At 34.7% G+C, this 14325-nt stretch overlaps 1 protein-coding gene across 1 annotated transcript; it reads right to left on the reverse strand.

Annotated features, from left to right (window-relative positions):
* Positions 1-207: 207 nt before the first annotated feature.
* On the reverse strand, positions 208-11516 carry LOC145619482 (uncharacterized). The gene is made up of 11 exons (XM_081674181.1): positions 11357-11516; positions 10844-10909; positions 10662-10729; positions 7840-7873; positions 7630-7699; positions 7176-7233; positions 6671-6799; positions 5805-5896; positions 3817-3907; positions 2219-2297; positions 208-865 (listed from the first exon to the last, which is right to left on the reverse strand). Exons 1-11 carry the CDS (start codon positions 11361-11363, stop codon positions 819-821), a joined length of 741 nt encoding a protein of 246 aa, XP_081530307.1. The 5' UTR covers positions 11364-11516; the 3' UTR covers positions 208-818.
* Between the last annotated feature and the right edge of the window lie 2809 nt (positions 11517-14325).

Below are 14325 nucleotides of genomic sequence, written 5' to 3' on the forward strand. Positions count from 1 at the left end.
CAATCCAGCTGAGTAGAACGGTTACTTAACTTGATTGACGGCCCCTATATCGACTTGTATTGAGACAATAAAGACATATCATTATTTACTTATAATCAATCAAACTAAAGCATACATTTCAGATATTCAGGCGTTCCACACTAGTAAAATTTGATCTCGTATGTACTTGAATATGAACTGTTACATGGGATGAAAAAGGAGCAAAAATTTTACCTTGTAATAACATAATTGCATTTTCCAATGCTATACTTGTTCATGGGCAATAAGACTTCAATGATAAACTTACCAAAACATGGTGTAATTATTTAACAGTAGTTCATCACTTCATCGTAAGAATAGTAATAAACACTATACAACAGAAATACAAGCTATTAATTTTTCATCCATTCTGGAAATCTATTACCTGAACTTTCAGCTGCTGTGTGCTGTCTTTTTGGCAGAGATACATTTTTCGAATGCAGGACGACTCAATGCCAAAGACTCGATGCAAAATACTATGGATACATTAAAGTGCATTACAAGAAAAATAAGGTCTCCTATATGGTAAATACGCCAACAGCACAACTACTATTGGTTCACGTAATTGAGTAGCGAAAAGTTTACTTGTACAAACGAAATGGAAATTGATTATAACCTTACCGTTCCAGATGACAAAAATGGCAAACCACAGCGATAGCCTCCTATATGCCTTGACAATCAGTGTGCAGACAGGACATCAAAAAGTTTCTGACTAGCCTAGTATGTTGACCAAAGGAGCATAAATATTGCTCTATTAGCAAAAACTATTGAGCAGACATATTCGAGGATAATTGTAAATCTCATTTCTCAGCCAAATAATGCTCGAGCATGTCTTCTTCTTCATCATCTGGTAATACAGAAAGATATTTCCTTCAATATTATATTAAATTCAGAAAAAGGAAACGCAAATTACTTGTGCCATTTTGAGGGAAAAAAGGCTTTTCCCGAAATACCATAAAAAAATCCGTCCGAGTAAATTCCCTGCTACGTATATGAAGTACTATTCAAGGATATCTGTAATACTGATTCTATAATCAAAACTGACTGGCAAGACATGCTATACCACCACATGAAGCTTGACCTTCTTCCTCTATAGGCCGCCTTTGCATTAAAAAAAAAAATTTAAAAAAAGGGGTGGGGGGAGGGGGGGGAGGGGGGAATGTACTAGTACTAAATTCTAAGCATGGAACTTCCAATTTAAAAAGCAAAGGAATTAGCTATCTAAATATTATATCAATAACTAACCTACTAAACTATGCATCTGATAGCTAAAGGAAAAGCTTAATAGTATGTTTGGATAAAGACGGGGAAGGAAAAGAAGGGGAGGGAGGAGAAGAGGAGGGGAGAGAAAGGAAGGGGAGGGAAGAATTGTGAGTTCTCCTTCCAAATCTCTCCATTGTTGGAGGGATCAATTTCCTACAATTTAATCCCTCCATTTCTCTCCCCTCCAATTCCCTCCCTTCCTCATTTGTTATCCAAATGAAAGATACTCCATCTCTTCATTTCCCTTCCCTTCCCTCCATTTCCTTCAATCCAAACACACCGTAAACAAATTTAGACAAAGGTTATACACCATTTCCAATATTCTTACTCATAAGCTAAGGTCAAAGGTCTAGTTAGCTTCCTCTGTGATATAACATATCAAGGGGTCGACCACCACATTTGCACAAAATTAAGATGTCTAAAACATAGTACTTAAAGTGATTCTTCTTTCCGCTTTCTAGAAGATAACACTCTTTGATTTGGAGAAATATCCTTCGTATATAAAGGGATAGAGATGGTGATGATGAATGGACGCCCATCAAACCTGCCCATCAGGGAAGGGGGGTATGAGTTGTGATGTTTAGATTTCTCACATAATCGTGTCGACACTTGTAATTGAGTGGGTGAAGTTATTTGCATAATCTCCCTCCCTCATACCGGCCTTCCACTCTATCTACTATTGCCTCCGTTTTGGAACAGTTCACATGTTTCCTTGGGCACGTAAGTTAAGAAAATAACAGGTTGGGACCACAAAATGAGTGGTTCATGGTAAAGTTAGTAGATTTAGTAGTTTACATGCTTGTTTGAGTCATTTTGCCATTGTTCTCCTAAATGACATGTACAGCTGCGGATACACAAAAAATCTGTAGCCATGCAGGAAATAAGGAAAATAACCATTACACACACACACACACACAATATTTAAAACTAGTCTTACCTTCGAAGTCATCATCATCAAAGTCAATGTCTTCTTCATATTCTTCTTCAGAATCCTCCTTACTTGTCAATGCACCTCTCTGCAGAACAATAAGGTGCTTACAATCCCGGGGAAAAAAAAAAAGGGTCTTTCAAAGACTTTTTTCTTTTCCACACAATTGTGGGCTGATCAAAGTACTCTTAAAAAAAAGGTGGGCAGATCAAAGTTTTTTATTAGCAATAACTTATAGTTGAAGTGAAGGTAGGTGAAAACATTGTTTTGGGGGGTTAGGTTAAGATAGGTTAAAGCCCAGTCTATCTTGACCTAGTTTCAATTAAATAGGGTAAAATTTGTCGGTATTTTTTATCTATACCAAATCTAAAATGCAAATCTCTCATCATACTGTAAAAAAGTTTGCGCCACATAAACCTTAACCAAGTTTATCAATAATCAGCCTACTTAAACTGCATAATAGCCGATGAAAGACAATATATACAAAATCTGTTCTCAACAAACTTCCTTTAAAAAAAATGAAGGGAAAAGAAATCCCTAAGACCAACCTAGCTTACCGCCTTACCTTCACCCCAAAACAGAGCCTTTAAACAATTTTTTAAAAAATTCCCAAAACTTATTATCTTGTTTCACCACATCATCTCATAAGGAAATAAATCTAAAGAGGTCAGGGTCAGAAGCTTACATACTTATCTAAAAGATTGTGGATCCCTTCTCAATGATAATCCTATTTCACATTTTGCACACTTTCCAATGCAACATTACGCTAAAGCTATCTTCAAAAACAAATTATACGAAGTTGATAGTTTATACTACCCATTAAAACAAATCAAACAAGATCTCATATGGGTATTTTTTTTCTTAAAATTCATTGAGTAAATTTGGAGTATGAGATTTCATTTTCATATGAATCCATAAAAATTTCAAACAAGAGTACAAGACTTTTAAGTTCTTCCCACTTTCCGTCAAAGTTTAATCCTTTAAGTTCTTTCCTAGAGCACATTCTTTTCTTTTATAGTAATGAAAAATCTCTTTTTATACCCACCTTTACCTTCAGTCCACTTAATCTATTTGCATGTTCCCATATCTCTAAACTTCTTCTACTTCCTACCCAAAAAGTCAAAGAAGGATTTAATCCCTTTGTTCTTAAAAAGTTCATTACTTTTCCTTTTGGCATGTTTTCCAATGCACATATTTTATCCCTACTATTGTTTAATTAAATGTTACTTTTTTTTTTTGACGAACGAAAAACTTCATTCTTAAAGTATTCATTCAGACGAATCAAACAAGACCTCACATGTTGTTTACCTGTTTTTCATGTATGTTGGAAATAATTTAGCAGATTTTCTTTGACTATGAATAGTGGCCAAATCCCAAATGGGAAAAACTTTTAAGAACGAAGGGAATAATTTCCATCAACTCCCTCAATTCCCTTAGTTTTAATTGCTACAGTAACAAAGGGGAGCACCGGGTCTCTTCTTGTCCATCACAAGATCTAAGTAATGTACATATATAATAAGAGGAATAATAGCCCGAGGAAGGGAAAAAATCATTAAAAAATTTTTTTAAAAAAAAAAAAGATATATGGCCGAGCAAGAAATAAATACCGCTGCAGCAACTGCTCGCCCACTTTCAAACCACTGCCTTCCAGTGAGCTTCTTTTCCTTGGTTGTTGTAAGAGCAGAATCTGGCATTAATCTTAAAGCAAAAGAAAATCAATTAGTATCAGGAACAAAAGTTGAAGGGGAGTTGACATCAGACTTTCAGATTTAGAGTTAAATGCTTAAACCATCTTATAATATTACGATGAAAAATATCACAGCAAGCCTTTTGTGATGAAGAAACATATTAGCCAGAAAAGTTTAGTAGGGGGTTGGCCGGGTGGGGGTTAAAAAATGAGGTCGGGGAAAGATCAATAAAATCCTAACAAGCTAACCTTAAAGGGGCACTAAGCAATTAAGCATACTGGGAAGCCAACATACAGCAATACTCTCAAACAGAAAAATCAATCATGACCTAATCTCTTAAGGCAAGGATTGATAAGCTATGTTCCAAATGTGGACTTAAGCAACAAGTAATCCTCAAAACATAAAAAGAAGAGAAGAAACTGAACATGAAGACCTAATCACGAAAGGATCTCTAAGGACACCCTTGTAAATATCCAGATTTCTAACTTAATCATACCCGAGACATGGATCTTGAATCTATAATCATCTATTGCAAAAGGCACATATACATTTTCTCAAGGAGGATTTCTATATGGTCATAGAAACCTTTACAGTGCAGATCAATAATAAGATTCCTAAAAAAAATACTAACTTACTAGATGAAAAACTAAATCCTAACTCATCGCATAAATCACAGCAGCAACATTTTCTTCAGATACAATAAATTTTCAATTTACACTACAGATGTTAACTGAAAAGGCAACCTCCACCTCATTAAAGATTCAAACTTCCACTTTTTTTTTCAAGAGAGATGAGATTCTCTTGGATCCTCCAATAGCAAGACATCAACACTAATCCAGCTGGAATCAATCCCTTACTCCCTTGAATCATTGCCATAATTGTAAAAAAAAAAAACACCTCCTTAAATTAAGTCCACGTCTGTATCTCAGCAAAGGAACTATCACATTTCTCATCATTGAAAAATTTCCAGATCTGCTAGACAAAAACTAAATATTGACATGAATGTATCCTCTCACTTTCTCACTAGCACCAAAATAGCAATTGAACCCTTGATATATCTTCAGAATAAAACTTCAAGACCCACTAAAGAAAGCTAACATATTTCTATCCTCTTACTTCTCTCGCTATCATCACATTAGCACTTGATGATAGGGGAAGCCTCCATTTAAAGATTACCATTATGAACCTCTACTTCCATATTCTTGTAATTGTAAGGTAGATAAAACCACACCACTCTATCTACATTTAATATCTTCCTGGGTATAGCCATCTACCACAATGTTCATACTCAACAATCTTTACCATTTCCTTCTTTCACTGCTGCCTCTGTATAGCCCACCAATCTCTGAGCCGTGCTACCAAAAGGCTCAACCTCAAATTACCTAACTCCTGGAAAAATTCGTGAGCTACCTACCGCCCTACCCATGGGCACACCACAGCCTTGTCACTTCAACAACTTTCTCACTAAGCATTATCTTACACTCCATAAAACTATCAAACATAAGCCTCCCTGGAACAAAAACTATGCTGACTGGTTGCCTAATATCAAATTTCCAAAACCTGTCATTTCAATATAATTCAATCTTGACACAATCAAAAAGAAATCCTCCAAACCTCCTCAAAAAAATGATGCGAGTCTCACACACCCACTTCCCATCAACACTACCAACCACTAACTTAACCATTGCCCATTCTCCTGAACCTTAACAAAACCTCCATCTCTAAGATTTTCAGAAGTCAAAACAAACCCTTTGATCTGAACTGCATAGCTACAAAGATCCATTGCTTTAAAGAAAAGGTTACAAAGATAGATTCACAGTCTCACAATTAAAGGTTGTTAGTATATTAGTGATGAGAGGCAAATAATTTAGAGAAATGCAAAGCATGGCAAATCAATAAGAACTCACTTGGCTCGCTCTAGTGCAATTTCTGCTTCAAATCTCTCTCTCCATGCCAAGAAAGTTTCAACAGTGACAGGTTCTCCATGTGGTACTATAACCTAATGAAAATATATAAAGATGTCTATTAACAAGAGCCAGCAGTAACAGCAGATAATACTTAATATAATTAAAATCATAACAATAATTGATAATCTTACTCTATTTCTCTAAGGCTTAAATTTTTCAATATAGGAGCATTTTATTGGTTATAAGATTCTAATGCATATAACAATAGAAATCTTGCTAGTTTTCAAACATAAAGTTTGAGCTTAAAACACAACATATAATGCTCTAATGATAGGATTCCATATCCACTGAAAGAAAAACATTTATATTTGTTTGTTTTTCTTTTTTTTTTTTTTTTTTGGGGGGGGGGGGGGGGGGTGGGGGGAGTATGGGGAAAAAAATTGATTTAGGATTAAGATCAGAGAGAGAGAGAGAGAAGGCATGTTATATGTTCCAGAGAGCTTCCTTTAGTTTCACTTTGTATTTGGGAGAGAACAAGCCTCTCAAAATCTTGTACAGCTGTACCTATCTACAATTACTGTTTGTTTTGCCAGATTCAATTACGATATCTTCTTCTCCTTCTCTTAACCTTCACTTTCTTCCAATTAACTCTGCCCACTTGCCCAGCTATGTCAGTTCATAGCAATCCCTTATCAAAAAAGAAAAGAAGATAGAACTTCCCTGAAAGAAGTATTTTCCCTTCCCAGCAATCACTAAATTTCCATTACAATCTCAGCATTAAAACTCTAAAGATAAGGAGTGAAGAATACAAATTGACATCCAAAGGAAGCAACATGTAAAAAATCAAGAAAAAAAAAACACCATACTTCATCTTTTTCCTGTTCATCATCTGCAGCGCCATCATCCAAACTATCTTGACCAAATCTTCCACTCAGCCATTCTTGGGCAGATGAAACTAGTGTATACACCATAGCCATCCCAAGGTTCTCGGCTGCCTGTTGTTAAACAAAAGGTAAAGAAATGTACCGGTAGAAATTACCACATATACTTCATAGCAACATTAGCATACATTCTTTTTATTATATATACTACCTTTGTTTTTGAAATTTTAGCACTCTAACTTTTGGCATTACTTTTATCCAAAAGCTCCAATTTGACAATTGCTTGTAATTTGCATAAGGAAAAATATATTCATGTGGAGACTCGTAAAATTTATCTCAATATGTATATTCAAAATATCAACTTTTAATAACATTTTAGAAAAATATTAATAGTCAAAGTTTTACGTTAGCAAGCTTGAAAAGATAAAGTGTTAAGATTTCCCATAACAAGGGCAATAAGGGGTTAGTAATTAACAGCACAGTAGCTTACCTCTTTTTCGAGATTTTCTTTCAAAGTTCTGAGATCTTCAGTTGGTATACCCCGTATACTGCAAATTGCACACACTAATTAGCCATAGTGGACATTAAAGCGCATAACATTCTATTCTAAAAACGAGCACACTGTCACAGCACACACTGACCATATGGCCCAATTGATTGATTCAGACTTCAGTATTAGAGCTATCACTTACATAATAGTATATTATAATAAATCATAGAATTGAACTTCGTGGTTTCAGAATTTTGGCCAAAGTATAGGAGCCAGAGGCAACTAGAATGAGGAGCTTATTAATCAATAAAATTAGCAAATCTAGTGGGTATTCAGAGATTTCAGAAGCAAGCTTTGATCCAACCAACTCAGTGATGGCTAATTAGCTTCACAACATTTTAAAAAATATTTATAATTACTTGTGTAGACCACACAATGAAGTTACAGATCTGACCTTCTGACATTAAGCAGTGGAGGTTCATCTGGATATTTTTCTGTGTGTGAGAAAATCAATGCTAGTTGAACTGCAAAAGAAGTTTCACCTCAGCTAAATCAAGGAACTAAATCAACAAAAGACAGTAGACAAAATTGTCCATGATCAATGGATGGATTTAATTGAAGACAAAAATAATTTCAACATGTTCAGAAATATAAGATAGTAAACCTGGCATTGACACCGGTTCATCTCCTTCATCTTCCTGTAGCATAACAATATTAGTTGCAGTAGCTATAACAATTCTAAACTTGGAAATTTTCCAGTTAGGTAAAATGCACATGGGCACCCAAATTAGTAAAAACGCTTAGATACTCAGGGACAGGCGGACAGTGTCCTAGTGGTGATGAATTTTTGGGATGAGCAATATTAGGTCTAAGTAACAACATCACACTAGCAACAGAAAGTAACAAAAAAAAAAAAAAAAAAAAAAAAAAAGGAAAAGAGAGTGTGAATTAGGAAAGGAAATTTGTCCATGTTAAACATCCTTGACTTTGACATGCCATCATTGACTTAGTGCAGAAAAATATGACGTAACACTTTTTTACACTTATATCTTGCAAACGGAATCATGAGCTTTTTTTTAGGATACCAGCCAAGACAGTCATTATTGAAACTTCATGTCATAGAGGATTGTGATTCCTTCCCATTAACTGCCCATAATGGCCATACATACTATTCGTGTAAACTATAATGTATCACCTTATAATCAAGTGTTTTCTTCCAATCTCAGACCAGGTAATTGAACTGTATGCTAGTGCTACAAAAGCCAAATTTCTAAGCTATATACAATTACAAATAAATAAATAAATAAGAATAAGTAACAGATAAGCATAGCTAACTAACATCAATAATCAAAGTATTGTGTCCTCCAATTACAGTAAAAAATAAATAAATAAATAAAAACAAAAACCTACACATTTAATATTGAACAGCATGAGTAATTAAATTAGTTCATGCAAAACACAAAAAGGTGTCTGGTTAAGTACTGAAACCAGTGTAACCCTTGTGATTAATTGACAAGAGGTTGAATCTAAATAATCAGTGATAATACAGAGGGGGGTTAGGTGTAAATCAAACTGTCATTTATATCCTAGGCAACACATGTGCTGGAGTGGCTGGGACAAAAAAATTAAAAAATACAAACCCACAAAGGTGAACTGAATGAATAATTGCTTAAGCTTAAATTCATCCTTTTCCCTTAAGAGCCCTATTCTAAGATTGATGCATAAACTCGAATGTAGAAGATGGGATTGTTTGTCCACAAGGCGTCCACCTCAACATATCTAATGAATCTACACTTCTGCAGGCACGCATGACAAAACTACCAAACACAAAGTCACCAATTCACCAGTAGATGCCATAATGGTAGTAGTAACTATTTATAGGTGCAAATGGAGGTGGAAGATTCATACACCAAACATATCAATGCAATGAAATAATTAGCATACTAATTTACACTTCCATGATAAACTCCAAAGCTGTAAAATAGGTACCATGTGGACTCCTCTTAAAGCTTGCATTTCTTACCAGTAGAATCCAAACTGCCAAAATAACAGTTGACCCCACCCTATCATTGAGAAGTCAGCATGGGGATGAAATTTCAGCTTCTCTTCCAAGGAGGTAGACTGATATTTTTGGAGAGCATTCTATCAAAGCTTCATATCTACTTTGTGTCTATATTAATCATCTGCATTAGGTTCTTTTTTTTTTTTTTTTTTTTTTTTTTTTTTTTTTTTTTTTTTTTTGGTGTGTGTGTGTGTTTTTGGGGGTGGGGGGGTGGGAATGGGTGAGGCTTATGCTGATCACCTTGAAAAGCTATGAGATCTTATAACTCTTTGCCTAACTTAAAAAACCACAGAAAAGGAAATGGCTTTAGAGACATGCTAAAGAAAGATGCTCTTTGGACGAAAGATATCCTTAACCCAAAAAACAAGATGCTCTTTGGACGAAAGATATCCTTAACCCAAAAAACAAGATGCTCTTTCTAGCATGTGTCAAGATGATCTTTAATGATATGATGCCACTGATTCTTACTAGTGCAACACATAGATGTCTGGCATTGAAGTTACTAAGGGTTTCATTCTTAGGGGTGGAACGATTACTAAATTTAAGGGACAAGATAACTGAAAAGCCAGGGTATTAACAATGAAAAGCAAGTATTGGACTCTTGGAAAAAAATATCATAGGCACAAAGTTCAACTGTATTCGCTAACCAACGACCAAACAGTCACCAACAATCCAAAAATGGATCACCTTTCTTCTACGAGTAAAGCCACAAAATTCCATACTATTTCCTTGCAAATTGATGGTTAGATTCAGGATATGTTTTATTCAAGAAGACGATTTTTAGTATCAAGACGAAATGTTTACAGTGGTTCTTAGACTGCCAAACCAAATATCAAGGAAGATCCGTGTACATTTGGCCCTTCCTAAGTCTGACAAATATCTTGTGTCTATACCCACTCATTTATTGTCAAGATTCCAAGTTCATTGCATACCTCATGTACTGTTATGTCATCAAAAATTTTGGGTACTTAAAATGGTTGTAGCATTTGAAATTCCCCTTCCCAAGGGCCAAGGCTCGGAGATGCATAACCTAATTACCCCCAATTGAATTCCTACAAAGGCATCCACCACTAAAAAGCATCCACCATTAAGAGGCATCCAAACTTCCCAAAAGGCCAAAAAATTTCTCGAATTACTTGTGCCACCTAAGAGAAAAATTAACTAAAAAAGATAGTTTATCTACCATAGAATTTAAACATTTAAAAAGTAGGCAGACAATAGATCGAACATAATTACATAAGCACATTATTTGTTTGTCTTCACTTAGCACATTTCAAGAAAGCCAACAAAGGGGAAATTTTATACAGAAGAACAATTCTACTATAGATGGTACACCATACAAATCAAAGCCAACAAAAGCTTCAGCTCATATCATGATAAAACTATATATTAAAGTAAATTAAATTAACAACATATTCACATACCTGTGGAGTTATCGTGATACAATAACATTTATTGGAAGTGTTTAGTCCACTTTCCCCTGAATGAATTTCTGCATCAAACATAATAAACAATCAAAATTATGATAGATTAAAACATAGAACACAATAGCCCCAGCACAATCAAAGCCGAACAAACGATAGAAAGTGGCATTAAAAGCACAGACCTTTAAATTCATCCATAAGGATGGCTTCTAGTGCTTCAATTTCCATCTCCTGCTCCTGTAAATAGTCTACAGCCCAAAATAATAGAATTAATTTTTTTTTTTTTTAATTAAAGGGTGATGCCAATAGACTGAGACCAAAATGATTCTATAAATCCAAATTCCAAACACAGCATATAATCTCTCAAAATTTAATCTTTCGTATTCGGGGCGATAATCGGAAATTCCACTACCATCTCAGAATACACCATTTGAGTTTGAAATTCAAGGAAGTATAATTACCAACATTTATATGCAAGTAATTTTAATCATATTGCCAATCAAAATCAATTTTTGCAGCAGCTTAAGCAATAATTGTCTATATAATTGCATCAAGTATATGTAGAATCAACAAATTATGCCCTCTAATTCAGAATCAAAGTTGCAAGAAAAAATTCGAATCTTCAATCATATATTGTTATCATGAAATCAAAATTAGGGTATTAATTAAAAATAGCAAATTCCAGAAATTGTTACCAGTCATGGCTGCTCACTGAATTGTTCTTGCACTCGCTCTTTTCTTCAGGAGTTGCAAACCCAGAACTTGAACTGAAACCTAAAGAAAGAGCTTAGGAGAGAGGGGAGTGCGCAGACATGAGAGATTGTGATGATTTTTTTTGGGAAAAAAAATGTTTTAAGATTTTGTGCTTCCTCCGTTTTTTTTTTTAATTGACCCGCTTTGACTTTTACACTATTCACCACCCCTCCTTTGACTATGTTTTGTGAATAATATGTAAGGAAAAACATATTCATATTGGATCATTTTGAATTCGTCTCAATAAATACTATTATAATATATAACTTTTATATTTTCTAATTGTGGAGAATTAAAGTTGTTGGTCGTTAAAATTTTGCATTGGCAATCGTGATAAAAGAAACAGGTCAAGTAAAAAAGAACAGAGGAAGTATACTTTTTCGGCTCGCTTCTAATTGCATCGGTTTAACTTTTGCACCTTACGTACCTATATTGGCTATATGACCCAATTAATTGATCTTGGGATTAGTTTTTAAGTCAAGTAGTCGGCCACTCGGGTGTGTTGTTAAGTGTCATATATTTTGGCCGATTAAAAATAATATAAAGGTGTCAATTTGAGTCACTATGTCGAATTTGATCGAGCCAATTGAATGGTTTAATTTGGGTTTGAGTCATGCTAAATCATTGTGCCCGTATAGGTCAATTTCTGGATCAAGTTACTTTAGAATCAGATTATGTCAAGTTATATTGAGTCAATTTTTGTCACCTCTAGGAACATATTTATGAATTTTCTACTCATTTATCGAATATCAATGTACTTTCTGATTAAGTACTAGTATGGTAGGGCAAAAAAAATGGAAAGTCATGAAATGGAATTTGATACATCAATTTTTTTTTATTTTTTTTTTGAAGGAATTTGATGCATCATTTGGTAGTTTACAAATTGTATAGTATCAAACATTTGCTATTTTCTTTGTGTTTTGTGGAGGATAAATATTCCTGATACCTCCTTGCTCTCCCACTTTACTTCCCCTATGTGTCGCTCCTCTTTAGTTTTTGTTTATTCCACCCTAGCAAATAACTTTTAGTTTCAAGTGCCTTGTCTTTTTTGTTGATTTTTCTTTATTTTTGCAATATGAAATCGAAGTTGTGTCAATGCATGAAGTAATGAAAGACCAATGAAACAAAGATATTTTTGCTTAAGTGAAGAGCTTGGCATTGTGGATAAAGGTGATCATTGGGTGGGTCGAGCCGAGCCAGCTTTGGGTAAAAAAAAAAACAGCCCATTCATCGGGCTGGTCCGGACCAAATTGCGAGCTGAAAATTACATGCCCAAACCCGCCCAAAATGGCTGGGTGTGCAAGCTTCTCGGGTCAGGGGAAAAAAAATACAACTAAAATTGCACAAAAACGTTTTCCCCATGCCGCCTAGATTTTTTGACAAATTGGGCCGGTTGGGCCCGACCTAATTTAAAGCTGAAAAAATCTGCCCAAATTCGAGCCGGGCTAACATTGATCAGCTCTAGTGCACAGACTCCCAGTCCTTGCACAAATTTGGACTTAGCTTTTATTTTCACTTACAATACTTTAATTAACAGGTACTATACTAGTATTTACATAAATAATACTCTATCTAACGTAGACTATATCATTTTGATAACTTTTTACTAACAAAAATTAGAAAATACTACGTATATATTTTATACTTTTGATATTTTCTAGCACATAGATGGCATTTTGTTCCTTAGATGGCATTTTGTTCGAAGATGGTGGGGGGCACTTTTGCAAAGCGTTGTCGGCTATACACGCAGAGGCAATTGCCTGTTTAATGGCGGTTAGATGGGCAAGTACTAAAGGGTTTCCTAGTGTCTTTTTGCTCACGGACTGCTTGAATCTAGTTCATGTTCTTGGAAACCAGCAGTCACCGGATGTAAACATTTTATGGACCATCAAGGACATCCAGAAACTGGCCTCCACTTTCAGAACGTGTGTGGTTTGGAAAGTTGGAAGGGACCAGGTGGGTAAGGCTCACGATCTTGCTAACTCTTGCAGGACTAACCTTTATAGCTTTATTAATTAGTTTGTTGTGTTTTGCTGTTGTCAAAAAAAAAAAAAAAAAAAAAAAGAAAGATATTTTCTAGCACATATTTTACTTAGCTTTACTCTACATAGAAAAACCCTTAAATTAAAATAGCATACAACTATACCCCCCACTTTTTTTTTTTTTTTTTTTTTTTTTTTTTTGGTTTTGGTTACAAAGACAATACTTTATCTAACATAGACTATATATGTTGTGCAATGATGGTTAAACCCTTACAATGGCTTGCACCGTGCAAGGGTTAAGATTTACCCTGCAAGAATTGCTCCGTTAATAATGGTGCTTGAAGTGCTTCATCATTGCAATATCTGGTGCTCCGAGTATGGAGATGCGAATTGGTTCTTCTTGGTGTATGTCCTTGGTGGTCTCCATCAATCTTTGGGTCTTTGCTTTCTAGAGAAGTTTTATTTCTTTTTACTTCTTCAAATTTTGTATTATGAGAGTATAAGTTGTTTTAGTAGTATTATTTATAGCCATTATAGACAACATTGATAAAATATTTAAATTCACCACTCTTTTTGTTTTATAGATGACATTTACTCAGCTATGCGCCAATGCTTAACCCATTTCGTTTTTGTCTAACTTTTTTACTTGTATACTTAAATGATCTTTCCCCTCCATTTGCCTACATTATTTCATTACTTCTGGAAGCAATTTGTAAGGATTATAAGGAAGACAATATGTATCAATCAAATTAAGGGCATGTTCACATTTACTGAACTGAGCTAAACTGAAATGAATTGAATTGAACTGAATAGAGCTGAAATGAATATTTTATTATTTTACGAGAGAAGAAATTTAGAAACTGAACTGAATTGAACTGATTGGAGTTGAACTGAACTGAACTAAAATTAAGCTGAAGTGAACATCCCTA

The sequence above is a fragment of the Chenopodium album genome, chromosome 27, assembly GCF_948465745.1.
Source record: "Chenopodium album chromosome 27, dcCheAlbu1.1, whole genome shotgun sequence".
NCBI lineage: Eukaryota > Viridiplantae > Streptophyta > Magnoliopsida > Caryophyllales > Amaranthaceae > Chenopodium > Chenopodium album.